General features: G+C 40.1%; 4 protein-coding genes across 10 annotated transcripts in view; 3 read left to right on the plus strand and 1 right to left on the minus strand.

Annotated features, from left to right (window-relative positions):
* Window positions 1-4,011, plus strand: part of kst (spectrin beta chain, non-erythrocytic 5 kst) — a 77,221-nt gene extending 73,210 nt beyond the window's left edge. For both annotated transcript variants that reach the window (XM_086971439.1, XM_022846244.2), the window contains 4 exons: window positions 22-445; window positions 644-1,234; window positions 1,549-1,966; window positions 2,273-4,011. In XM_086971439.1, the coding sequence (XP_086827565.1) occupies window positions 22-445; window positions 644-1,234; window positions 1,549-1,966; window positions 2,273-2,652 (1,813 nt within the window). In that variant the 3' untranslated portion in view covers window positions 2,653-4,011. The remainder of the gene's footprint in view (window positions 1-21; window positions 446-643; window positions 1,235-1,548; window positions 1,967-2,272) is intronic.
* A 3,471-nt stretch (window positions 4,012-7,482) lies between these two features.
* Window positions 7,483-23,269, plus strand: LOC111267754 (uncharacterized). Of its 3 annotated transcripts, XM_022846228.2 has the most exons (5): window positions 7,483-7,991; window positions 8,399-8,536; window positions 9,849-10,329; window positions 18,585-18,621; window positions 23,080-23,269. In XM_022846228.2, the coding sequence occupies exons 1-4, from the start codon at window positions 7,909-7,911 to the stop codon at window positions 18,606-18,608; spliced, it is 726 nt and encodes a 241-aa protein (XP_022701963.1). In that variant the 5' UTR covers window positions 7,483-7,908; the 3' UTR covers window positions 18,609-18,621; window positions 23,080-23,269. The 3 variants fall into 3 exon arrangements, with proteins under 3 accessions (XP_022701963.1, XP_022701961.1, XP_022701962.1); XM_022846226.2 differs by lacking the exons at window positions 18,585-18,621; window positions 23,080-23,269 and adding an exon at window positions 10,954-11,473; XM_022846227.2 differs by lacking the exons at window positions 7,483-7,991; window positions 18,585-18,621; window positions 23,080-23,269 and adding exons at window positions 8,061-8,254; window positions 10,954-11,473.
* LOC111267751 (GRIP and coiled-coil domain-containing protein 1) lies at window positions 11,615-20,934 on the minus strand. Of its 2 annotated transcripts, none has more exons than XM_022846220.2 (13): window positions 20,220-20,934; window positions 17,887-18,072; window positions 17,567-17,715; window positions 16,787-16,861; window positions 16,219-16,328; window positions 15,930-16,084; window positions 15,609-15,730; window positions 15,370-15,505; window positions 15,032-15,222; window positions 14,438-14,665; window positions 14,060-14,299; window positions 13,527-13,712; window positions 11,615-13,245 (listed from the first exon to the last, which is right to left on the minus strand). In XM_022846220.2, exons 1-13 carry the CDS (start codon window positions 20,314-20,316, stop codon window positions 12,937-12,939), a joined length of 2,184 nt encoding a protein of 727 aa, XP_022701955.1. In that variant the 5' UTR covers window positions 20,317-20,934; the 3' UTR covers window positions 11,615-12,936. The 2 variants fall into 2 exon arrangements, with proteins under 2 accessions (XP_022701955.1, XP_022701954.1); XM_022846219.2 differs by having other exon boundaries at window positions 13,527-13,715; window positions 20,220-20,933.
* Amacr (Alpha-methylacyl-CoA racemase) lies at window positions 22,125-26,143 on the plus strand. Of its 3 annotated transcripts, none has more exons than XM_022846221.2 (8): window positions 22,125-22,257; window positions 22,678-22,809; window positions 23,085-23,269; window positions 23,661-23,761; window positions 24,016-24,176; window positions 24,544-24,666; window positions 24,839-25,097; window positions 25,505-26,143. In XM_022846221.2, exons 2-8 carry the CDS (start codon window positions 22,702-22,704, stop codon window positions 25,711-25,713), a joined length of 1,146 nt encoding a protein of 381 aa, XP_022701956.1. In that variant the 5' UTR covers window positions 22,125-22,257; window positions 22,678-22,701; the 3' UTR covers window positions 25,714-26,143. The 3 variants fall into 3 exon arrangements, with proteins under 3 accessions (XP_022701956.1, XP_022701957.1, XP_022701958.1); XM_022846222.2 differs by having other exon boundaries at window positions 22,126-22,344; XM_022846223.2 differs by having other exon boundaries at window positions 22,126-22,298.
* Window positions 26,144-26,702: the final 559 nt, after the last annotated feature.

Genomic DNA, 26,702 nt, shown 5'->3' on the forward strand with positions numbered 1-26,702 from the left:
TTATTTCATTTTGCAATACAGAGCTTGGACAAATGAAATGTTGGCCATCATCACGGCGGATGATCTGCCGTCCGATGTGGCGAGCTCTGAGGCACTGCTGATTCGCCACCACGCTAACAGGAAGTCAATCGACGCTAAAAAGCCTGCATTTGAGCGCTTTGAGCAGGACGGTCAAAAACTAATAACAAGTGGTCACTTCATGTCTGAAGAGGTGCGCGAACGTATGATACGGCTCGACAACTTCCGAGCTATCCTCGAAGAGACTTGGGACCGCCGAAAGCACGTGTATGATCAAAACCTTGACGTGAGAAAGTTTATGCGCGACGCTGATCAGCTTGACGCTTGGCTGACAAGCCGAGAGGCAGCTTTGACTGATTCAAACGTAGGAGACTCCTTGGAAGCCGTCGAGGATCTCATTAAAAAGCATGAGGATCTTACTAAAGTTGTAAGTGTACCGCTGAAAATTTTAACACGAGTAAGTGAATAGCTCTAAGAAACAACAAACAAAAATACAAGATCGTGTTATACAATAACTTTTCCATTATGTAACGAATGGGTCCCATTTTAGATAAACAGTTTGCAAAAAAAATATTCGTTTGAATATATGCTGTTTTATAATACATGCTTTCTTATCGTACCATAGATACTATCACAAGAGGAAAAATTCAAGATCCTACAGAGACAGACCCTACTTGAAAAGGACTTTGCTGAGCTTAAGAAACGGGAAGAACAAGACCGACAGACTCAACAGCAAATGCGTGAGAAAGATAGACTCGATCAGCTTCGACAGGTGGAGCAACGTCGCGTTTTACACCACCGTTGCAGGGACTACCTTTCGCCGACCGACGATGAACGCGGTATTGGCCGCTCTGGTCTCAGCAGAACCTCGTCGCAGCGAAGTATGGAAAGTGAAAGCAGAATTGGCCTGCGTCGTGTCGAAAGCATGAGGCCCTCGACAGACGCAAAGAACTATAGCGTAGTCCGTCGCGCGCCAAGTTTTATTACGCGTCGCCGAACCTCAACCATCTCACAGCGCACTGCCGAACTGCCTCCTAGTGATATCGAAGGGTTATTAGATCGTAAACACGAACTGCAGATCGGTGGCAAGCGCGCCCCCGTACGCAGCTGGAAAACGCACTACACTGTCCTATGTGGACATATGCTGGCTTTCTTTAAGGACCAAGAGGCGTTAAGGCTGAAGGATACCAACATTCCTCCTATTAACTTGGGCAACGTAAGTGTTGGACTTGCTTGCAGTGGGGCTCATTCAAGTATGCGCAAGTGCAATGCGCAACGGGAAACAATTGGTTTATTGACACGTCTTGTGTCGATATGTAAATGATCACATTTTAGTCTCAAACAAATGGTTTTTACGTGTATCCTTATATGAAGTTTTATTTGCTTGCTGTGCGATTTTTACCTAAATGCGATAAGGGAGGTGTGCTGATAAGCGTGTATTGTATATCGAGAGTCTCTTATAACAATTTCTGGTCTCCCATTTAAAACCGTTCTCACTTCCAACCTATTCTCTTCAATATATCGATCCAGGCACATGTTATCAAGGCAACGGATTACACGAAGCGCAAGCACGTCTTCCGTCTGACGCTGTCGGATGGTTCGGAGTTCCTGTTCAGTGCACAAAGCGATGAAAAACTAACGCAATGGGTAAATAAGATTGCATATCGCGCAGCACTACCCCCTTCGCAACAATTAACGGGGTATCAGAGTCAGATGAGAGCACCATTGGAGCCCACACCTGAACAGCCGATTAGTGGTAGCGAACGAAGTACGCCCACCAATTTCGAATCTCGCTTAAACTCCTCAATCGGTAGTGTCAGCCCGACACCAACTTTGCCCGAGTGTGTCATTGAGGGCAATGGTAATTGTTGGACGACAACAACTACCTATAACCCCGGAAGCGTTCAGGACAGGATACAAATGTTCCAACAGCAGCAACAAGAGGATGGTAAGCGGACTCGCAATAGAGACCTTTTGTCAAGACCTGTCGTGCACGAAGTTGAAAGCCGGTCTCATTTGGTGAATTTAGTATATTTGTAATGGTTAGCTATTTATAAAAAATCAGTCTTTAATACCGCACATAATCAAGCTAACGATAAAAAAGACTTTGCTCAAAAATTATAGCTGCATACACCGTATAGTTATTGGCTTTTTCAAAAGTACAAAAGATACACAGATTGATATGGACTAGAATAATAAAACGCAACATAATTATTAAATTTTTAAATTTAAAAAAAAATTGAATAAATTACAGACTACAGTCGTCCAGCGTTCAGCAACCTTCCGCCTAAAGAGCCTGTGTATGGGAACGTAGGTGCTGCTTTCAGCGACGAAGACCACGAACGCAACCCCAACCCCAACCTAAGTCGCACAACATCTTTGCCCACAGGAATAAACCCTACGGAGAGTCTGCGGTCACATTCCTCCTCGACACTTCGATCCGAAAGGGCTGAGTCAGCCATATCGACCGATTCACAAGGATCGCATAGGGATTCAAGACGACGAATCGGGATGTTTGGCAGTTTCTTCCGCAGACATCATAACAGCCATAACATCAACAGTAATAGTAACAACAACAGCAGCAACAGCAGCAGCAACAACAACAACAACAATAACAACAACAGTTCCCATTAAAACCACGTCGTTCGGCATACGACGGCGTGGTACTCAGCTAATAATGCACGTAGACGCAGCAGTATAACGCTGTTCCAGAAGCACAAGACGTTACTTCGCTTCGTAAAACGCACCCAAGGAGGATATTTTTTAGGGCGATGTAACATAATTGCCGTGCGGTATATTAGCGAAACGACGGCAAACACGACTTGGAAGTAAACGATCGAGTCACTATGCAAATGGAATGAGGACAAATGGCGAAAAAATAGCATTCTCTCAATAGCAGGACGCCACTTTTAGAAGCAATTAGGTTATAGTATAGAATGTCACTAAATCTGTAACGTTCGTCGATTTCAGGCTAAGAGAGAATGAGCTATTTTGGCCTACCATTAAAATGATATATATTCGAACCAGCTGTTATGCAGCACTAGGATAATACGATAGCTTTAGGTAATATAGCGCGGACGTTTTGATAGAAGCGAGGCCGATTATACGAGAGATATCTGCACCCGTTTTATAATCAGAAGAGGGTAAATATCATCTTCTAATTTACATTAAACCTAGCTTGGACAAGCTGATGGTGATTAAGTAGATAAGAGACTCCGTACATTTGTTTTTTGCACATCTCTTTAACATTGTCTTATCCGTTAAATAGGTAACACACTTTTACAGATGAACTGCTTTTAAATTTTTATTTGATTCATACTTGAGTATGGAATAGAATATTTACATCGAGTAACAAATACTATTTACACACAGGATAACTGACATACGTTATGTTACACGCGATTTTTTGGCAAGCGTCGGATACTATAAATAGGCAGACGGTATTAAATAAAGTCACTGTTGCGCTGATATGATAATAAAGATAACGAACTGGATAGGAATCGTATGTCTGCTCGTTTCGCAGATTTCCCGTTTGTATGATTGCTACGTTATTAACTAACGCACGACAGAACAACAACAATAACAACGCAGTTTGCAGACGACGTCAGACTCGTCGGTGTTGAGGTTTAAAGGCTGAATGATTTCGTAGAATAGAGGTTATGAGATATAATCGTGACGGCCTCAGAACACTGTCGAATACATAAATATTATATATATATATACGGGCCACCTATGCTGGGTAATCACACGTAACGCCGTCGTTAGGATAGGAGAAAAAACACTGCAGTAGCAGAGAAAAACAAGAGCACACTAATGAATAACAAAGAAAAGTGTGTATTAACGGCAAACATTAATCGAAATATGCCCAGTATTCTTATGAAGAAGCACAACTATAATAGCAGAGCTATACATGAGATAGCTTGCAAATGCGTAACATGTCTGTGAGTGAATTATCGAATTCGATAAATAAAAAAAGCTGTTATTATTAAGTGACTTGTGGGTTTTTACTGTGGATGTAACATGTTTGCGGTTTCAACAAACAAAGTAGCTTCAGCAAGAGCTAAAGCACGTTTTGATACGTGCTTCGTTTATTGTTACTAAGTAGACAGGATTAGCCGCGGGAATGTGAAAGGTGTGGCAATGATGTTCCCAGCACCGAGGCGTCGAGGCTGAAGCGAGACCAGGAATCATTTTGGTTCATTTTCATGCCGTATTACGTAAAAGAAAGATGTCTCCAATCGCTTAGCTCTGTCCATTTTACTATCGGGCCACTTCGGAGCGTACTTATAGCTTTGCCGTAGTTTTACGGCAGGCCGGCAGTAGCACCGACCGTTTATACATAAGCAAAATGGTAAGCCGATTATATATAGGTACCCAAAATGAAGTGTCTCTAACAAAGTCGTTCTCAAAATTTCAGTATGTATTCATTTTTCCAAATAAGGGATAACATAAAACCAACACAAACAGTAGAATAGATAAGGCCTCCATACATGTTTCGCCACGCTGAATGCACTAGGCCGTAAAGCGCTTATAAACTGCGTTCGCAGACGTGCCGCATATAACCTATCTTTAGCCTAAAAAAGTTCGACGCTATTTTGTATTAGCAGAACAACTAGAAGAGACATTTAACAACCTACAATATTGTATTACAACAGCGAGAAAGTAAACAAAACATGGGACTTCTAAGAAACTTGTATGTCGCTCACTATGACAGTTAGTTCCACTCAGTTACTCTGGAATAGATTCGGAAGAACAAAATAAAACGGAAGCATCAAGAATTATAGTTCTTCCTACCAAGAACTCCGAATTAGCTTTCTGACTATAATATTCAATGTAACTCGGATCACCCCGTTTGCCTCGAACCAGCAGGCGCCATTCGGACGCCAATCCATTTCCCATAATACGTGTGATTCTGATCGCGTTAGCAACAACGACAATGAATGTCGCCGCGCCGGCGAATGAGAATTGCGGATCGACGGAAATGTAGCAGTACAACGTTAGCGCCGCTGACCGTCCATTCTGCCACCCTGGCCCGGCTCTCCCAGCATCTCTGATACGCAGCCACCGTCTGTGGGCCGCAGTTCTGAGGCCCTCCTTGCAGAAGACTGTGGAGGCAGACGGCGACGGCGGCAGCTGTCAACATCGTCGTTTCAACAACAAGCCAAAAGTAACCCCATCTTAGGTACTTCTACGTCTTATGGTCTCTGCTATTACTACGCTAGCTATACTTATCGCAACGATAATAACAGTAATAGGCTATTTTATTTAGATTTAATGGCGAAGTGAGTAAAGATAAGAAAATGATGCTTTAATAGGATCATTATGGTGGGGCGCAGTAATGGGTTCAGATGACGTTGCAGCTGCTACAATGGCGAGAGTCCTGCAGGATATCGAGTGCGAGCTTATAGTTTTTCTGCTGTTGAACTATGATAGGGTAATAGGCTGGCAATCGAGAAAATCAAGTAACACTGTGTGGCAGTTATAGTCTAACATTAGATTCTTAAGGAGACAACAATGCATATCAAAAGACATATATATTTGTTTTTATTTTCCTTAAGCTCGCTCGATAAAATATCCTCTCTATTCGTGCAGAAACATTTCGAATTTATCGAGAGCCAATATTGCGGATAGGAAGAATAATGTCGATGATAACAATCCAAGAGGACAATAAACGTCGGTCCTAAAAAAATCTCAACTAGCCGGATATGACTTTAAACCGTAATTTATTTCAAGTTAACAACATTTTAAACTTAACTTGCATATTATCTAGCATGCATTATAATGCTCTACTATAGCTATGCAATACTGACGGTGACGCAATCATGGAATCAAATGACCGTCAATTAGCGTCGGCTGCCTGTCTGTCATAGCAAGATTTTCACTTCTTCTAGGTACGAAATATTTTGTGCGAAAAACATACGAAACAAGTGCGTATAAAAACATATTGCTAGTAGTTCTTTTTAGGCTTATTTTAGTGGTTTTTAAAATTCATTCCTAAATCCAAAATTTATTAGTGAAATCAGACCAGCTTCGATAGGGACAACACGGTGTTCAGCTCAATGCGATCTCTGCGCAAAACCGTGAGAGCGCAAAAAGTGATCATCCATTCATTCAAATCCTCATAAATGTTACAGGTAAATTCAGCTGGCAAACATATAGATCGTATATGAACAAGAAAATATTAAACGGCTTTTGTCCGATCCTTCTGTACATTATTTGTTTGTGCTTATTTTGGAAACCTACCCCGCTCACACTGTGGATTCTATATTCTGTTAAATTGTGGTCTCAAAGATAAATCAAGGAGGTTAGTGGGGTGCTTTGGTTAAAAATATACTGCTTTAGTCAGGTTCTCGGTAACAATTCTTACCGAGAATTGCCAGAAATAATCTCGGTTACCATTCAGTACGACATGTCTATTGCTCACTTGATACAAAATGCTCATTTTACTATTGTCGATATCGGGACCTACAACCACCTTCCAGTGGTCCTTGAATAGGCCTTTTCATCTTTAAAGCGTTATTTGTTTATCGACCCTAGAACTACCAGTTTGCCGCGCACGCTTCCCCCAAGTTTTCTATTTTCCTAGTTCTTCTTGCTTTTCAATTATAGAAAGCAATCAATTTATAGAGTATAAAATCGGCCTGTTGGAGGCGCATTTTTTTGTTCAAACGGGATTATTTCCTGCGAATAGTTTAATTTAAATGACTCTAAATGATGGCATTATACTCTTCATTACTCTTTTACTGGTACATTTAGGCAGTGTTTTATGTGCAAGCTAAAAAAACAGTCGCCGCCACCTTTTTGGCTGATGAACCCCAGGGGCGCATTCATTGAAAGTTGCTTGCCTTTAGAGCGGTGATTTTACATCGTAGCGATGGTTATATTTAGACGAGGAGGTTTTCTGAATCTGTTCTACGCCCCTACAACGGGTGCTTGAGACGACATATCGACTTTGACTTCAATCCAATATGCACAGATCCGTAAGCAGCCCTTTTGCGAACACCTTATTTATTACCTGCCGTTTATGACGTCGTGTTGTCCATCAAAATGACCAAAGAACCTTTGTTTGAAAGAAGCGATCGTACTGACTATCAAGGTTACACTAATTTATATCGAAAAATAGAAAATAGTTCATTGCACAGTGTTTGTCATATATAGCAGGTATAGCCAACTACTTAGTAAAGTACCTTATTTTTTTGCAAAGGTCGACACTTTTCAACGTCACTACACATTCGAGAGACTTCAAAGACGCCCATACGGTTAGAAACAAACTTTACTTTGGCAGAACGATGGCGATAACACAGTATCGAGTGTCCTGGTAGCATTAAGTTTAAGAGAAAACAAGAGTCCGTCGACTAGGTTCTCAAAGAATTTTATAATGTCAGGTTACAGATATGATCTGCAGTACTAAATATCTTCTTCTTTAGCCTCTGTATGAGTTGGCTGACAGTGCGTTCCATGTTTCAAATCGTCCTTGGTAAAGAATCTATGCATAAGACTGTGTTTAGCAAACGTCGTTTGAGTTACAATTACAGGCTTATTAAAGCACTCTTCTTTTGTGACCGCCGTATCTAGCAAAGCACGTGAACGCTTTGTCACGCCATACAACCTGACGCTAATCCTAATCTCGATTTACGCTCTCTACCAGTTCTCAAGAATTCGTTTCGATTAATAGTAACCATTCCTACTAGTAAGACGCTTACCATTTTTTCCGCAAAAAAACAATGTTTACAAATATTGTCAAATGCACGCGTTGTGTGATTTTGTCAACTGCCACTTGCTTCTAACTAAAAAAATAGAGACATAAAGAAGTTGCTGGCATGATAAACCCAGTTTGTGGTATAGGGAAATTATCGAGTATTATATTGTGTCCCAAGAAATAACGGGTGCATGCTACGACGTTCAGACAAAAACTGTTTTGATGGGTACCGCCGTCCGGCTTTCGAGATACTTATATTTTCGCAACAACTAAGGTAAAGGCTTAATACGCTTTCACATAGTTTTCCTCATGTGTTTATGGTTCTTAGATTTGCTGGCAGGTGAGGTAACATAACTATTTCTATAAATTCAAGCACTGTCCACAGGGTGGTCGCAACACCGGCCTGCTTTACGTTATACGTGACGACTTGTTGATCTGTGCAAAACGACCGGAAGACCCTTGACGTTTTGCTCTCTGAGAATCACTTAAAATGGATTGTATGAAAGTACCTTTGCGCTTCCAGGCCTATCTAAAAAGGTTAATTTCACGTTTTAAAAACGGAGTTGATCTTAATGATTTCTTAAGACATTTCGAAGAGTTAAGTACAGCTCCTCTGGAATACAAATAATATGGATTTATTTCCCCGCAATCAATGATTACTGCCTTGGAAAATGTCTTCAGAATTGAGTACCATGGTTCGACCCCTTGGGTTTACCCAGCAGAAAGCCAGCCTGCGCCAGGTCAGTCGAATGTCCAAAGCATCTCTGTGGAAACGGAAAACGGAGCAAGCACAACAAGAAGCCCATATCACATGACCAGGTGTGTATTATGGTGAATATTAGGGAGCCTTTTTTGATTAAAACGGCAGGTGCTAATAGTAGTGAGCATCAGTCAAACGAATAATATATTTAGTCGATAGAGTCAAATTCGACAAACTTTCGAATTAGATGACTCTTGAGCTTTGCGCCGTTTGTCGACCGAATTTGCTTGGTAAATACTCCGGCCTTCTAGAAAACGATGAGTGAAAACTGGCTGCTTTTACTGGAAAAAATGAGAGAGGAATACACATTTTTGGGTCTAGAAGGTGAACGTTCAGTGGCTAAGCCTTTGTTTATCAAGTGCTACAATGATCCGAAACTTCATCAAAGATTGGTTGTGTAAGCGTTTTAAGTATGGGGACTGGAGTGTTAGAGATCAGCGAGTAAGTGGTCAAATGTTGTCGCATTTGAAAAATGTCTTCACGAAAGCTGAGTCCGACTGTCAGCTACTATCAGAACTAGTATTCCACATAATTTACTGTAATTTACACAGCGTTTAAGGAAATATCCGCCTGGAGCATATAATCGCCATAATTACGTATTATTTTACGTATCTGCTATTAAGCGTTTTCTAGCAGTGACAAATAGGTCCGAACCTAAGGTGGTACTGATATTTGCAATGGACATAAGGGGCATCTGATACTATAAGATACGAAAATTAAACAATGTTACAACACCCGTTATTTCGACTTCTTCAAAAAAACGCATAGTGTTGAAATAAAAATAACAGTTCAAGTTTACAGTCTGGCTAGTTAGTTGAGAACAACGCCAGACCTCATCAATTACTTTCTGGGTAGAGCAAAATTGAGGTTTCAACCTGCTTATTTCCCGGTCCAAGTACGCATCATAACGAGACTTTCCCTACCCAGTAAAAGAAAGCGTATCCCACTATCGATTTACTTCGACATGTCATAAGTAGAGAAATTACAAATAGGAACGCGAATGATAGGTTTATGGTTGTCTAAACACTGCCAGAGTGCTGAGACAAGTGTGTAAAAAACAAGGTGTACCGATAACACATTACAAAATCGCTATTTTTGCCCAGCTAATTAAAAGTGATTTAATTTTGTAGTCTATAGTATTTGTTCGTAGCAGCCTAGCACTTAAATAAATGGCTTTTTTGAAGTCTGTATCTCGCTTTTTCTAGTCAGCTCATAGTTTCAACTAAAAAGGTGGAGTCACATGCAATTTTCTCAGGAGACTTCGAGGATCTTTTTACTCAATATCAGTTTCGTAAGCGCCGCTTTTAGGTTAATGATTTTGGCGAAAAAACCAGTGATTCTAACGTTTGCTTTTGAACCCTGCAATGCTAGGACACCAATACGTGAGAGAATTAGCGGCGCCACAGACAGAAGCTCGTCGACAGCGCCCGGAACTAAAGATCAAGGCATTCAAGGATTGAGGCAGACCTTGCTGGAAGAACTCCTCGAAGACTGTACCAACACGTTCAAGAACAACGCGAAACGTCAAGCCAACATTGGAACCACACGACTCAAACCGTCAATGGACGGTAACGAGGATACCATATCACTGAGTCAACCTAAAAAAACTCCTATATGCACTAACATAGGAATCCTTGACAACCTATCAATCCGTCTGCCTGATTACGGTATGTTTGTCCCTTCGATTGCTCTATCTGCCTGCGTCGGCCTGTCAGGGGACGAGCTGTTGCAACAGGTGATCAAAAGTGGGCTGAAAGTGCGTGGTGTAAGGCTTTTACATAGTGGAGAGCCCGACTACAGACTAGTTAAACTGAGGCTAGTGCTACACGGATTAATCGTTCATAAAAGCCAGGTTAGTGGCACGGATGTTTTTTAAAATTAACGAAAAACATAATTTCTGTGACATTACTTGCACATTTGGCTACGTCTGGAACACTCGGTTTGCTTCGATTATAGTAAAGTGAAAATCAACTGCAGATTACCCGTGAGGCCACTACACTTACTACACACTATAACTTAAGGACAAACAAATTCAACAGTAGGTTTATACGCTGATGTCCAATGAAAACAGACAAAATTGATCTAATCGTCACGTAAGACCCTAACGGCTAGACGGTTTTTATGCGTACATGTCAGCTATTTATAACTTAGTGATAAAATGCCAGCTATTTATTTGCGTGCTAAGAACATATCACTATGATCAGCAATACCTGTGAGATCTTATTTGAAGCTATCCCTCTCCAAATCTCGTTTCACAAGCTTGAAAATAGTGGAGCTTGATATTTTTCATGTCAGAATAGTAATCAAAGATGAATTTAAGCATGGGATTGAATTATGGCGAAAGTGTTTCACCTTGTCTACAAAGAATCGAAAGGTTAGATGGACAACGATTTGAAAAAGCATAAAAGACGTTTAAATCGGTAATATAAAGTTGAAACTTCCATTTCTAACCAAGGGGCAAACCTTTTTGCGACAGGAAAATATAACTATGGTGCCTGTGAGGTCGTGTACAATGCTACTGTCGATCGGCCAACATTGCGAGCAGAGTAGCAGGTTTGAACAAAAAATTGATCAAATCACCCGGCGTTATCAGGAACGTATTTCCACAAACGTTATCGACAGAGTTAATTGCTAAAATTAGCTGAACTCGCAAATCATGCAACAGCAGCACTATCCTTCACTGTTCAAGGACGACGATTATAGTTTCATCATAAAAGAGAATAGGCGACAAAATGACCTCTTTCTATACTAAAAATAACAGCTACCCGGATGTCATATGAAACTTGGGCTGACTCCGGCAGTCGCTCTCTTTTATCGTGCGGTGTACCTAAAATATGGACGAGTTAACAATAACATCTAGTCTGTAAAGATGAAGAATACAATAGATAAGACAGAAGAGCCACTCTAAAAGCTTCAGCTAGCTTTTTTGCTCCAGCTAGTGTAATCATCATTTTCGGCGCTGCCTATAAATTTCTGTTTACTGCTAAATAACTTCACCCCCCGCCCCGATTGTATTTATTCCTGATAATACTCGTTTTGAATATAGAACTAAATTAAGATGAAGTCATCTTGCTAAATAGGATAAATGTTGTGGCTACTTTTTGCTGATGAGCGGAGCATTGTCAGATGAAGACAACTTGTTCTATATTATGCAATTTTTTTTATTTAGTCCGCAAATATCTGCTGAAATTTCGTAGTCGCTGACACATTAATGTATAAATTGTTTGTCTAATATAAGCTTGTATATTGGATATGTTCTCTGTTCGACGATCTGTTTTTCACGTATTAGCACCTCATAGAGATAGGCCGGCAAATTACTGGTGCGAAAACGTTCAATACGATGCCGATAATTGTTTGCCATGAAGTTCTCAGTGAGCTCTATGAGGGACTGCAGCCCGCTCTAGAAATGACATTTGTATTAGAAAAATATATTTACAGAATACACATGTACAGGCACCCGTAATGCGACATATACATGCGAGTTCACAAATTGGTGACTTTATAAACTGTGCATAGTTATTAGGTAAATGGCAAAGATGTGAGATAATCGTTGGACTCTTTTCGTAAATCCGCATCTTCTAATAGTTGGAACGAAATGATAGATAGACAATAGCGAAGCCTTTATTATCGGAAATTTTTGCCCTGAGGAAGACGTACAGCAAATACCAATCGCCTATATAGGCAAATCAAACGAGACGTCTTTCCAAGACGTGATCAGTATTTTTTACTTGTCGCATCAAGAGTTGTGCATCGAATTTAGTCACATTTCTCACCGAACACATGAGGGGATGCCCGCAATGAACCACTGCAAAATCTTCCGCTAAGGGGAATTATTAGAGTGATCATACTGAATGATATCAAGCACAGTTCGTATAAATTACCAGACGTATCAATATTATAAAAAACGATTTTGCCGAGAAATTTTCAACTGCGTTACAGGATACAGTCATCACTTATGTGATAACTACTACGGTAACATGTTCTATCTCCTATACCCCCCCAGTAAACAATACATTAGCTACAGGCGAGACCATCGTGGCAATTCGTGGTTAGATGTTTACAATAAGAGAAAGAAAAGACACATAAAACGATCTTATTAGCATTCGAGATGACCGATGCTGTAAAATCAAGATCCCAGTTTTTTTTTTGCTAATTAGTAGATATTATAGTCATCTAGTATTACCCAGAAGTGTGCAGTCCTCTGTAGGATGATGTTACGACAACCCTCGACTTGCCTAGGTCTTACGGCGTTAATTGGTATCGTTGAACTTTTTTGTGGCACGTCTACTTTCAACATACTATCTATACAATGTAACAGTTGCAGAAGCGGCCCTCCGTACTCGTTAAGACGTTCTACGCGTCTCGTTACAAGCAACTGTAGGGATATCGGTACGATCGATGCTAACGTGCGTTAGAACTATGTAAGCTGCTTTCAAACGAATTTGTATACAAGTTACTTTCATCCGCTAAGTATCCTTTTTCGCTGAAGGGCCTGTTTCACCTGTTCTTCTTCCTCGTTGGTGAAATCCAATGCCGTGGAAATTGCCTTGACCATGTGGAGTCGGGGTCCCGAGCTGGGGCAAAGCATATACTGCAGGATGACATTCTTCAAGTATGGCTTCTCGAGCTCTTTAAGAGTAGAACAGCTCTTCTGTAGCTCTATGGTTCGGGTAAGAGCTTCGACCTCAGCGCGCAGGATTCGTTCCCGATCACCGAATGACGTTGACTGTTGATACAACTTCATTTCTGTCTCTTTCTTATCCTTGATCTGCATACATGCGAAACGAACCACGCAGAGAAGTTCACATGCACAGTTATCTTAAAATATTATCCCCTAAACGATCCAACGTTAAACAAACGTCACCCATCGAGCAAGCATTGATGCTGAACGATGACAGTCTAGTGCACAAAAACGGAGTAATGGAATTGTGGCAACAATAACGAATAGCAGACGACTTGCCTAATGTAATTTTCATTCACATTTCACATGAAACGTGAATATACAGTAACATTTGTGTAGGCAAGTCCGACTTGCATGACCAGACGTACCAGCTGTTGAATTTCCGCTGTTTTTCGAGCAATCTCGTGCGTATAATGGAGCATCTCTATTTTGCCGGCGCTGCCGGCGCCTAGAGCAGTTGACTTTGACAGACTGAACAGTTCGGCTAACATGGAATCCTCATCTGACGTCTTCGATGATACAAATCCTTCTCTCCGAAGTTCGTGCTGCCGTTGCTGCTATATTGTTGTTCATTGAAATCAATAAAACAGAGAACATGAAGTATGTAAGTGTACTACATACGTAATATTTCTACGTGCAAGACCACCCTATATGTCTGTAGTCCACTGAAATTGTGCTGACTGGGCTCGACAGCAAACTCTTGAAAAACCTATAAACTCGAAAAACACCACGAAGGACATATAAGGAAACGATAGCGTACTCTCCAGGAAACTTTTTTTTTGTCAGGGATGGCACTTCGATATGTCAAACTAAGCTTGACAAGACGCACAACTTTCTATGCCAAATTTAATTTTTCATTATTGAAATACTACTAATAAACGATCGAAACAGGCCCCCTAACCTTCGATAGTGTAGCTAGGAGCTGGGCAGCCTGCTGTGGATTACCGCTGCCAATCGAATTAGTATGTGGTCCGTGGCCAGCTTGAACGTTACCGCTTGTACTGCGTAGAAGTCCAGCGGCGGTGTCTGACTCATCATCGCGTTCCCGTTCTCGATCTGATAACAGTTGCATACTTCGTTCGCGTTGACGGGCCATACTCTCTTCGGATGCTGCTAATCGGGACCGCCAACTGGACTCGACCTAATCAAAATCAGTGATCAGGAATCAGAAGAGGCACAATAGATAAATTACATTGCTTTCAAGAAATTTATTACTAATAAAGTTTGTTGCTTGTATATTTTTTCATGTGGTTATTGTTTTATATGCTGCTCCACGAACCTGTGCCAACTCCTGGCGGTGTTTCGTTTTCAGATCAGCGATCGACATTTGCAGCTCACGAATCGTCTGGTTGAGTGCGGCGATATTTCCGTTGTACTCTTGCTTTTTCGCAAGAAGCTGCGCCGTCAGCCGCGTCACCTTGTCGGATTCTTCCGAGTCGGTGCGAGACAGTCTATGAGACGATTTCGAATAAGACGCTGCGTGGAGCTCCTTATAGCTTTCGAATTCCTGCCAAGCGGACCAAAGGCGATGACATACTAGAAAAAAACACACGTTGAGCTAGCCAGCTGACCAAATAGCTTTCGAAAATAGCTGGTAGGAATAGGTCAAATCTTAACATTCGTGTATGAAAATCAAACCGAATGGTTTTCTGGTATACAAGAATTGTCCATGTACCCGTTCTAAAGAGCCAGTACACAACATTTTATAGGGCCCTGCAATCCGCTATATAAACTGCTTATTAGTATCCAACGTTAAAAATTAGGAACATAGCATTTTATTCCGTGTTGAATCACGGTATTAACTTAATCGTCGTTAAATGTACATCAATGCCTGTCAAGGTCGAATTTAAGTGAATAGAACTTCGCTCAGCACCTGTTTGATGTCGAGCACATCTTGTGCACACCTTTTATGCACATCAAAGTTGTGTTTGCTTAAGATACGATTGATTTCGAGCGCCAGATCTGCCACTGACTCTTGGGAACGTTGATTCGCGCTTGCAAGCATCGCCAATGAGCGGCCCACGCTGCTCAACAGCGAGCTAATATCGTGATTCGATTCCTCATCTATAATTAATAGCAAATCAATCACATTGAATCGATATATGTGTGACCAATTAACAGGAGTACTTCGTTTCTGTATCAATTAGTACATAAACTCAATTTCTTACTGTAAATAGAACCTCTTCATTTTGTAGTTCACTATGTACAGACCTATGGTAGAATATATAGCGGCCATTCTGCTCTGTGCCACCGTTCGCGCAAGTTCCTCTTTTAAACTTTGAATTAAATTCTGTGACTGCTGCTGGGTTCGGTCGTACAATGCCACACTGCTGCTAAGTTCTTCTACCTGTGCAGAAACCGGTTTGTCATCTTTAGTGTACAGCTCTTATACACTTGTGCGTTTCTGTGAACGGCCAAAACATGCAAGCCTTGTTTACTGTGATACACACCTGGGCTTCAAGTTGAGCAATTCGCGTTTCAGTCACAGTCTGCAAGTGATTTAGTTTTTCGTCAGCCAGATTCGCTCGAGCAGCGTCTTTTGCCGCTCGAGCTTCTAACTCGCGCATCACTTCTGCATAGTCGACGTCAGAAAAATCACAATAAAAGATGAACAAAATTATCTTTCCGTCTTTTTCACTCCAGTCGCTTAAACATCAGCAAACTAGAAATCTAAGCGCTAGAAAAAATTGTACTTTACCATGGACCCTTCTACTGATAGTCGGGTCAACATTCAATGCAAACACACTTGCGTTTTTGCGCTAATTTCATACCATCGTCTCTTTGAGCATCGCGTTTTCGTCCGACATCTCGTTCGACGTCACTCTCACGGCGTTCTTCTTCGATGTCTTTCAGAAGATCGATTTGAGCTTCGAGCGCATGGCATCTTTGCTCCCACTTATTTACGGTGTCTTTGTAAACAATCTCCCTGAAACGGCAGAAAGGATCCCATAATAGATCGGAGTCTTTCTTTTAAACTAATCGGCAACATTTCCTAATGCATACAGATGTTTAAATGTGTACGTTTAACGTTTCTTACCCTAAAAGTACCCTGATACAAACCTGGCATTCCGCTCATCCGTAAGTTTACTCTGAAGCTCTTTCATCATCGCTAAATTGTCCGCAGCTTCCTTTTCCCGATACTGTTTCTCATCCGACAATTTTGCCTGCGTCTGATTTGTAAAGGGATATCGTTACTGATGAGGGCTTGAAACAACAAGCGACAAAATGTTCGTGCCAAAAGAAGTGGCTTGTGAAGCAGAATTTACAAAGAAGCAGAAAATGTCTACATCGATTCTGTGATCATACCTAGCGCCGCGTTTTCATACTAAACCCAAATATCCAACAAACATATTTGAGCTAACCAAACGGGACGTAAAAACAATTTTTTATAAAATGAATGTAAATATATTCAATCGGGATACACAATGCTAATACACACCGGAAAATGAGTATGTCTACGAATCTACATTCGAAATAAAAAATAATTAACTGATAGCATAAATTATACAAATAGCTTTCCTGGACTTTGAGTACTTGGTGTGTTCTACGAATTGACATAACATACCGAGTTCCCTAGCAATAATTTTAAGCTTTAGTATTTTTTGAAAAGTATAAAAAATGCGTTTACCTGTTGCAAGATTTGCTGCTTTTCATCTAAGTCTTTCTTTAGAGTCTCAACCATTTTCGTCAACTCGAGTTTCTCCTGTTAAGTCAATATTAGGTAAGTAAAAGTAAAGGAGTGATTGTCGGTCAATCGGAACTAGATATAGTGTCCATAGGCCCTGCAAACTGGTTTTTGAGCCCTAGGTAACGCTGACACGTAATAGTGAAGTCTCAGGTATTTTGCACGTAATATGTAAAAGATGACGTTACACTGAAACGCTGCACGATAATCTCAGCGATCTATTCGCATTGCCAGACATAACTTTGCTGTAAATGGGGATACTATAGATCACTTTAGAAATATACTTCTACAAATTAACGATACGGTTCTCACTGCAATGGTTTGAAAATAAATCAGTGCGAAACAGTATCCATTGATATGTACGTTTTTTGAGGATCAAGTTGTATTTCTAGGTCAAGGTATTTCTAATGCCATCAATGGTTGACTTAGAATTTTTACAGAATTGTATGAAAATTGCTTAATCTCGCTTTAAAAGTAATTTGTATGTACAAATCTATTTTTCTGTTAGAGCTATTCGAGCTTGTTGGGTCAGAGTTTCTGAAGTAACAAGCGTCAGATTCATGCGACATGCAGCCTTGTACTAACGCTTGCCATAACCAAATTAGCAATAATCAGTTATGAAAAACAAACAGATACATAGGCACCGCGACTATTATATCTGCATACGAGGTTTTGCTTTCCTATACAGGGACCGATAGTTTGTTGCTGTTATCGTTGCGCTACCTGTAACAATTTTTTCTTGTCAGCATGGTACGCTTGTTCGGAGTGGGTTTTCTCCACTCGAAGAGTGGCCAAGGCGTTAGTGAGAACCGATATTTTCCCCTGAAAAGCGTCGTCGAAACCTTCCTCGGATGCCAATCCACTTCCTGGTCCTGTAAAATACGACAAGAAACAACAATGATACTGACTGGAATTTACCTTGACAAATTTTTTTCCTTTATTTTACCTGAGACGTAAGTATATTCTCATGCAGTATCACGTATAGGGCTTGAGGCAAATTGCCATGTTGCGAATTTATGGAGGCACAAGATTGGCAATCTTACCATCTCCTGAGTGTTGCTGGTCCAAGGTTGCAGCCGAGAGCTGGTACCCTCCCTGTGTTGTTCTCGAAGCTGTTAACTCCTGGCGGGTGCCTCTGCTATAATCGTCTCTATCCGACGCTAGCACTCGTATTGTTTCGTCTAATGTATTTCTCTCAGCTTGCAGACGCTTATACGCCTTCACTAGATCTAAGACAACAAAAATCATTCATCATCATCAAAACAAAACATGAATATGAAAATAACAACCGTTCATTACACATATGTGTGCTCGTATATATGCACACTTTTTCTTGACCCTATTATTTATATGAACGCTAAGTAAATAAAGGTAAATATTTTCCACTAGCGATTCTACTAGTGTATATCAAATGAACTCCTCCCCGAAGTCACTACTGGAAGACTACAACAAATAACGCTTAGCAGAAGGTATAAACCCTCACGGGTTGACAACTACAGCAAACTCAATATAGTCTCTTAAATAAAATAGAGTTACAACAAAAATGCGTCTATCCAGATATTTGTTTAGTAATGAACGTCTGATTTTTCCCCGGAATGGGGTTTTCGTAAAGTGATCATGAATAAATTTCATAGTGCTGCGAACTATGTGTTATATTTTAGTAACTGGATGCCTTTTCAACATACAAGTTCTTTCCATTATACTGAGTGTTAGCAATTTTATGTATATTTGATCTTTTCAGGTAATTTTCTTCCAAAACGACTAACAATATGTGACCGGTACGTACTCAAAACTCGCTCAGTTTTCTGAGTCCTACTCAAATACATATGAAACGATAATTTCCAAAATTTTTAATTTTACACATTTTTACGATCTGTATGTCAAAGGGTAATTCCACACAGGGTTGCGAGAGTCCGTCGATATGCAATTTAAAAATGGAATAAGAAACAATAAGAAAGCGAGATGAGTATAGGGTGTCAGGACTACAAGGAGGTTCCTAGCAGAAGAACTGAGTTGCTACGAGCAGGGTAATAGAATGATAAGAAAAAAACTGTATAGTTAAATCAGGCTGAGTAATGTAAAGTGTAAACGACGTACTAATAGTTCGCATGGGACTTCACACTTATAGCCGTATTGAAATATGTTTGGATTTATATTTGATGTTTTTTTAAATTAAGGCCGTTTCCTAGGAGAACACGGGTCGGGATTAGTACATCCAAATGCCTCCTAGGTTCGGTTGGAGGTAGCTAATTACTGGAACAATATTATTGTTGAATAAATGATTGACTTGACTACATTAGGGAAATTAGTTAATTACTGCAACGGGATATTAGGTTAGGTTTAATACTGGTCAACTTTATGGCAGCAGTAGCAGCTGTCCTAAAACAACAGGAAACGCAGTTCTCTTTGTATGTAATCAAGCTATAGTCTACGAGGCTGGGCTAACGAGTCAGATTTGTAGATTCGAAATTGTAGAAGTATTGGTTTGTTTACCTAAAATAGTCTCCGAAGAGCAGCTCCTTTGATTTGAGCTTTTACTTGATAGAGTCACATTTTAGGGCGAGATGAGCGCCAGATATTGGTGATGGGTTGAATATTTTCTGAATTTGTTTCGGTCCGTTCTGTAAATCTCCTGAGCTTGAATGCTTCTAGTTATCCGGACAAGGTAATCGAAGAAGCGTACATAGTTAAATAGACCAATATACGTTGGTAATCGAGCAGATATTATGGTAAGTGTGACATTAAATTCATTGATATTATGACTGTAGTAGGATATGTGTCTCAGTGTAAGCAGGGCATCACTATAAAGAACGAAATAATTATAAAAAGGGCAAGAGTACTGCGATAATTAGTATTACGCAACGTGCCTATAAGAGTATATTAATGAAGGTTTGAATAGTGTATGCGGAAAAAATTAGTTAGCGGACAAATAGTTATTTGTGGATTCATTTGTAGGCTCAGCTTGATAACGCAGCTTCTTGCTGATCGTCGTTTCAGCTGTAGAGAACTTTCTCTTAACAAGTAATATAAGTAAGGCGAGAGTTCCGAGAAATCAGCATCATCAAAGTTGCTTCAATAATGCAAAAGAGCTTATTGCATTCTAACAGTAAATCAGTGTTTTCTAGGCCGTAGCTACAAACAACGTCGATTTAACAGTCTATGCAGAACCTCGCATAGGGCAGAAGCACCTATAAAAGCGTTTTGTTTAAGCTAAATTCTAGCGAATAATGTTTCGAAGCGCTATTCGTCTCCTGTGGTACCTCTAGAATCTATGTTAATGCCAGTGTGATCGCTCTCCTAAGCATCGTGGTTACTGTATAAATCTCTACGTAATTGCATAGTAGTTCGATTTGTCATGCTTGTAGAGTTTGCTCACCGCTAAGTTTAGTTTCATAACGTTGAATCTTTTCTGCCTGCTCGACGATCTTTGCCTGTAGCTCTTTCTGTTTCTGGCGATCTGCCGACAAAAACATGTCGGAGGGCTTTATTTTCAATTTTCTCAGCTCTCAAAACGAATTCAAGTCACTTCACATAAAACAAGCACGTCACTTCGTTGTACCGGTCGCAGGCGCCGTTTCTGAACACTCGGGCGACAACGCTGTTCTGACAAGCATAACAAGATCCGAACCCTCTGAAAAATATGTGCATATGCGCAGCCCACACGCCAATTCGATACCGCTAATGGCACAAGATACGCACCCCGCGTAGTTCTAAGCGTATAAGCAGGTGCGCTATTTCGTCACACGTTGCGTACACAGAAATCGAAGATTTTGCACTCAAGGAAACGTTAGTCAAAAAAAAGATCACCATTGTCCAGAATCACTTCACGTGAATAGAACGTGAAGTTATTTGTTAACACAAAAATTTCCAACAGGTATCAATTCATGAAATACAAGTCAGCTTCTCTAAGAAAATCAGCTGGTCCGTTTTGTCAAATGGTCTGGCGTGGCCTATCTAATCGCTTTCTATTCTGGGGTCGATCTACGACCGCTCAGTCCACAAAAGGCAAGACATCACAACAAATATCACTGCTACTCTTCGACCAGCTGAGTTCTGTGGATGACGACTAGATATGGATAGAGGCAGAGCTCAGCTCCGAAGCTGTAACAGAGGCACGTAAGCAGTATTTGGTAAATTGACTGGATTGACTATTCGATATAGTCGAGAAGTTGGTAAAAAATGTTGGTCTGATAAATATGATAACTTGGCGAGTAAATCAGTTTCGGATAGGATCAGTCAACGATCTTAAACTTCTGTTCGTCAGGAACCCGGTCACTTGTCAGTCTACTGATTGCCCGTTTACTGCTTTTCATCTGACGAGTCAGCAAAACGCAGCTAATATTAAAATACAGTAAATTAGTCGACATTTACTATGTTATCGAATAGTTAAACAACTATCAGGCTCTCCTCTAGTACATTTTCCCTGTGTTAGCTAAACCAACTATGCATTCTTTACCCTTGCTATATTGTAGCCTTGAAAATTTCATAGAGTATATGGTGTATATGTCTCTTCGGAGAGCTTCGCAGATTTTGTTTTCGGCCTTCCAGTCTGTCAGAAATTTTCAAGGGTATTTAAAAACGTGGCCAGTGTCTAGGCAACGCAAACTCGCCTCGGATATATTTCAAGTCAAGGGGTATTTTTACCCAATTGCTACCATAAGTACCGTTAGATCAAGTTTGATTTCAATACTCATCGATTGCACCACGGAAGTTTCTGTTTATTGAAAAAAACGTTGTCGCTTAATCGCTCAGTGGTCACCCTAAATACCTTTTCGACTTCGACGCATAAGTAGCAAGATAAAGAATGTTACGTATTTCCTGAGTAATATGAAATCTGTTAATGATAAATCGTTTGATCAGCTAAAGAAAATAAAAACATATGCATGTCATAGAGTAAATCAATGAGATTTTCCGTACCCTTCGGATTATGCAGATTTTACGCATATGTTACGACACATTTCCAGGAACATATCAACAAACACAGGGATTGTACCTTGCGTCCAGAAGGGCCGGTTGGCAAAAACGATCTCAGTATTATGCCTTCTATTTGTATAGATATGCTTTAAAATATGAGAGTTAGTCATGAAATGCTTGGTTAGATTCACTACCAACTGAAAAGAAACACTTTGTTCTAACGAATTTAAGCTAATTCTACATTTCGATGCCGATCGGATCTTATTTCGGTTCAAGAAAACCAATGCAGGTCGTTTGTATGTATTATAACGTATAATATACGTTTTTATGTACGCAGTATTTCTTTTCCGGGAGTCAATATCTCTGTCCGTTCACTCTGCTCGGGCAATCAAACGCGCCACCTGTTATCGTGATCGTTTCCCTTGGCCGCCATTGTTTGCGACCCTAATACTCAGCTTTGAAGTAGTGTGGCTTCGTGCAATGTCGTGTGCGTCTCTAAGGCGAGTGTCTACAACGGCGAAAAGTTTGAAGATATGATACCGTTAAGTTCTAATGCTGTTTAAATTTCGTGTACTGTAACGTGTTAGGTGTAGTATGATTTACGCAATGATTGGCATTACTATTCAGGCTAATCAGGTGGAATGGTTGCAGACCTAAAACTTGGCCTTTGGTCAATTTGTGGCTCTTTTTACGAACAAGTTCCAAACCTGCAACAAAATCATAGGAAGCAATAGAAAGAGACCAGTTACTCGTTAGTGCAAAAATATTATTGAAGTCGTGGAATGAACTCAGACCACTAAATTTGGCAAGCCAAATGAATCGTTATCAGCTATAGGGATACAACTTATTAACTACTCGTTTCTTTCCAGCATTTGATCCATAATTGAAGTATCGTTCATTTTCTTGATTTGACACTATAGTGAAAAGTGGTTTTAGTATACGACATGGCTCTCCGTGGAATTCGAGTTTTGGAATTAGCTGGTTTAGCGCCAGCTCCGTTTTGCGGAATGATTCTCGCAGACTTTGGCGCTGATGTCATTCGCGTCGACATGGTACAACACATCGAGATGACACAAATCATTATCCCAAATAGTTTTTGTTCGAAATAATTCTGCGTTTGATTATTCACGAACGTGCCTTTCTATCGAAAATACTAAAAGGCAGAGTTCAATTGGATTAGCATCATTATACTATCTCGCAGATGATTTCTTTATTATATTCAGTTCGTAATACTCCAGCACTTTTAAAAGAAGCAAGCACACCTTAGTTTCATTTCAAAGATTGAATAACGTAACGCAAGTCGAAATTTACTGATCACATAGTACAGCCAATATCTCGTAGAGCTGTCGTTGACCGTATGGCTAGAGGGAAGCGTTCAATTGGGATCGACCTGAAACAGCAACGCGGTCGTGAGTTGTTGAAAAAACTTGCCGACCGGAGCGATGTCCTTATCGATCCGTACCGACCTGGTGTTCTTGAAGGAATGGGACTTGGACCCATAGAACTTTTCAAGTATGTGAAAGCAAGTCTCAATTGTTATTTTATATGAAATAGTGTTTTTTTTTTCACCCAGCATTACCATGATCGATCTAATATCACTGGTGTTTACATTGAAGAGATGAAATAATGAAAATATGAAATTATGGTTAGTGCAGTACCAAGGGACGAATACATCCGTATCGTTACGTTGGTCAGTTCTCAATATCCTTAGTTAATCGATGCAAGGACAAAATAACCTTGGAAGCTGGCATCGCAGGCCAGTGTTATTTGATGCAATCAAAAGCTCGCTACTACATGCAGTAGCAAGCGCCTATGGCACATTTTGTCATCCTAATCGATTTATATACACACGAAGAGCACTAGATGAAAAAGAATGTTTATATTTCGATCGTTGAATCATCAGAACAAATCCAGGTCTGGTAGTGGCGCGCATTACTGGTTACGGACAAGATGGACCACTCTCGAAAGTTGCCGGCCACGATATCAACTATGTCGCTACATCAGGTAACTTTATAAAACTTGTGTCGAATTTGAAATAGATGGTCCAAATTGCCTATCAGGCATAATTGGACCAGAGAAAACTATTTCTATTACCCTGATCGCTGATTCGTGATAAACTAAAACAAAAAGTAACAGAACTATATGTTAATGTAGATATAGGTCGAAGTAAAGATTTTTTAAATAAAAAATTATAATATATATATATATATAATATTATAATACATGTATGAAAATAGTTTGTTTAAATCTCATTGCAGGCGTCCTGTCGATGTTGGGTAAGTCAAAAGCTCCTCCGTTTCCGCCTGTGAACCTTTTAGCCGATTTTGCTGGAGGAGGTCTCCTAACAGCGATGGGTGTCTGTGCTGCCTTGTTTGAAAGGTCCAAATCCGGAAAAGGACAAGTAGTAGACACCTCAATGGTTAGTAGGCAGAGTAATCACATGCGCAACGATTTAGTCAGCTTATTTCAATAGAAACAACACTAAAAAAATCCGAACCCCATACAAATAGGTATTTCGTACGCGCAAACGTGCTAATGTATGTAGCACCAATACGAATGAATAACAATTAAAAAAATATATACGTAAATCTATATATACATTTGCACGATTAGAACAACTGAAGTTTGTCTCAAGTAATCTTTGAGAGGGGTTTGCTTCTAGTCCAGGTAACTGAGCTATCTATGTATAAGGGAGTCGCTGCGCTGGCTGATTGGCTCCTTGTGCAACAAGAACCGTGATAAGCAATCTTAAAAACAAAACAGGGTACGTTTTCATTTCATTGAAGACGGAAGGTACTGCTTACATATCAGCTTTTCTGTGGAGAACTCGTTGCTCTGAAGGGGGTGTCCCGATATGGTTTACTGAGCGGGGCAGCAATCTTCTCGATGGGGGCGTCCACTTTTATCAGGTGAGGATTGTCAGATTTTAGTCTTCGGATTTTTAGGCAGTAGTCTATCTAATCTATACCTAATTACTGGGTATGATAATCTGACTATAAGTTTGAAAGCACGTAATGCAAGGTATAGGAAATTTTAGAAAATATGAAAATCGCGATTATTTTGTTGTCATAAATCTTGCAGACATACGAAACATCAGACGGCAAATACATGGCTGTGGGCGCATTGGAACCACAGTTCTACGCCGAGTTCGTAAAAGGGCTGGGCAAAAATCCTGATGAGTTTCCGCAGATGCAAAATATGGATGAAGCGAAAGAAGAGGTATCCAAAATATTCAAGGCTAAGACGCAAGCGGAATGGACTGCCATATTTAAAGATACAGATGCGTGCGTTACTCCGGTGATTGATTTTGAAGAAGTGGCCGAAAACGAACTCCATAAAGGTTAGTATCTAGGCTTCAGCAAAAATGTAAACACTCTTTCTTCCGACATCAAGCGGGAAAATATTACGTACAGTTACAATATAGGATCTTATTCTCTTCTCCTCCAATATTTGTCTGTATTTAAGCAGCTCACACATGTAAGAATACTAGGCATAAACTAGGCTTCTGCAGTACAGAGGATTATTCTCAACTTAGAATTCAGCTCTGCAATATTCGCCCTTGGATACGTGCAAGGAATAGTCCGTTTTTGCGCCTCCTTTTATTTTTGTTATGGGAAAACGGCGCTGGATTGGCGGCAAAGAGATAAAATACATAATGCAATTGCACATAGACATGATACATACGTTGTATCTTGTCTCGAGAATACTCGTGTAATCAGTGATAATGCTACTGTTAACCTCTTGCAGCCCGCGGCACCTTCGTCAAGTACGGCGGTGCCCTAGCTCCGATGCCATCTCCACGTTTGTCTCGCACGCCTGCGCAACTATCGAAACTTTGCGACCCAAAGATTGGAGAGCATACACTGGAGATTCTTGAAGAACTAGGCATCAGTCAAGCAGAAACAGACAGCCTGATCAAAGATAATGTTGTTAATCTTACAAAGGCTAAAATATAGCCTAAAATACAAGGAAAGAGAAGCAGAGTTCTACAATGTTTTCGAGTTCATCGAATCAATGCCGCAAAAATTATTAATATCCTTTTCAATAATTCTTTCAATAGAATTTGATTTTAGAATAATCAAGCTAAATTTTAAATCACATCTTCACTAAAAGAGAATTTATTTCAGCTAGGCTTGCATATATGCATTACGTGCATACTTACGGCACCATAAAGCATACAAATATAAAGTATGATTATACTTAGTAGCAGTGTTTACTTAATGTTTAGGAAAACATTTGTGTGTTTAGAGTGCCAACGCTCAAACATGTGATGTATGTCCTTGAACCTACCTATGCTTTCCTGTGCTTTATAGAATCGTCGTACACTTTCTTGGCTACTGATAAGGAAAACGAGTAATTAAATAAAAACATTTGGTACAAAGACAAGTGTATTTTTGTACAAAGCTTTCTTAAAGAAAAGTACTGAACTGTATATAGCCGTATTAAGTGTCTTCACTATAGTAAATTGATTTCACACATTATATTAATACCTTTTATTTTTTTTGTCATAGACTTTTGTAGATTTCGACCTGGACACCTCTCTCTTGGAAAGATGCCCGTAGAAACTCGATGAAAGATGCAATCATCTACTGCCCACATCTTGTTTGAGACATTTCACGAATGTCTAATTATATCATCTGGTTTGGCAGCCCCAAATTCAAGACTGAATTAGACTGGTAGGATGCCGCAATTTTCAATGAATACAAAATAGTTATTAGAAACCCATTATTATAGTCATTAAGGTTACGCGAGGGTAGCAAACCCTTAGAACAGTGATACTCAAGTCACGTTAATGAATTTTATATATATATACATATCTTATCTGGTGTCAGTTCAGCTATTGGACACTTTTTTTTTATCGGTAGATACTATTGAATGGGTAAGTGCACCAAGAACAACTGCCGCATAATTGTATCACTGTCTTGAAAATGACATGTATCTAAAA

This window comes from Varroa jacobsoni, unplaced genomic scaffold, assembly GCF_002532875.2.
Source record: "Varroa jacobsoni isolate VJ856 unplaced genomic scaffold, vjacob_1.0 scaffold_1217, whole genome shotgun sequence".
Taxonomy (NCBI): domain Eukaryota; kingdom Metazoa; phylum Arthropoda; class Arachnida; order Mesostigmata; family Varroidae; genus Varroa; species Varroa jacobsoni.

Excerpts from the sequence above, each read along its gene's own strand:
- LOC111267754 (XM_022846226.2), top strand. The coding sequence starts at position 7,909 with ATGCTACGACGTTCAGACAAAAACTGTTTTGATGGGTACCGCCGTCCG. Across the intron at positions 8,537-9,848 it reads AGCCCATATCACATGACCAG|GACACCAATACGTGAGAGAA; the intron begins GTGTGTATTATG and ends CTGCAATGCTAG. Across the intron at positions 10,330-10,953 it reads TAATCGTTCATAAAAGCCAG|GAAAATATAACTATGGTGCC; the intron begins GTTAGTGGCACG and ends TTTTTGCGACAG.
- LOC111267751 (XM_022846219.2), bottom strand. The coding sequence starts at position 20,316 with ATGTTTTTGTCGGCAGATCGCCAGAAACAGAAAGAGCTACAGGCAAAG. Across the intron at positions 14,666-15,031 it reads ATGTGCTCGACATCAAACAG|GAATTCGAAAGCTATAAGGA; the intron begins GTGCTGAGCGAA and ends TCCGCTTGGCAG. Across the intron at positions 14,300-14,437 it reads ACCGCCAGGAGTTGGCACAG|GTCGAGTCCAGTTGGCGGTC; the intron begins GTTCGTGGAGCA and ends GATTTTGATTAG.
- Amacr (XM_022846221.2), top strand. The coding sequence starts at position 22,702 with ATGGCTCTCCGTGGAATTCGAGTTTTGGAATTAGCTGGTTTAGCGCCA. Across the intron at positions 23,762-24,015 it reads CAACTATGTCGCTACATCAG|GCGTCCTGTCGATGTTGGGT; the intron begins GTAACTTTATAA and ends ATCTCATTGCAG. Across the intron at positions 24,177-24,543 it reads AAGTAGTAGACACCTCAATG|ACGGAAGGTACTGCTTACAT; the intron begins GTTAGTAGGCAG and ends ATTTCATTGAAG.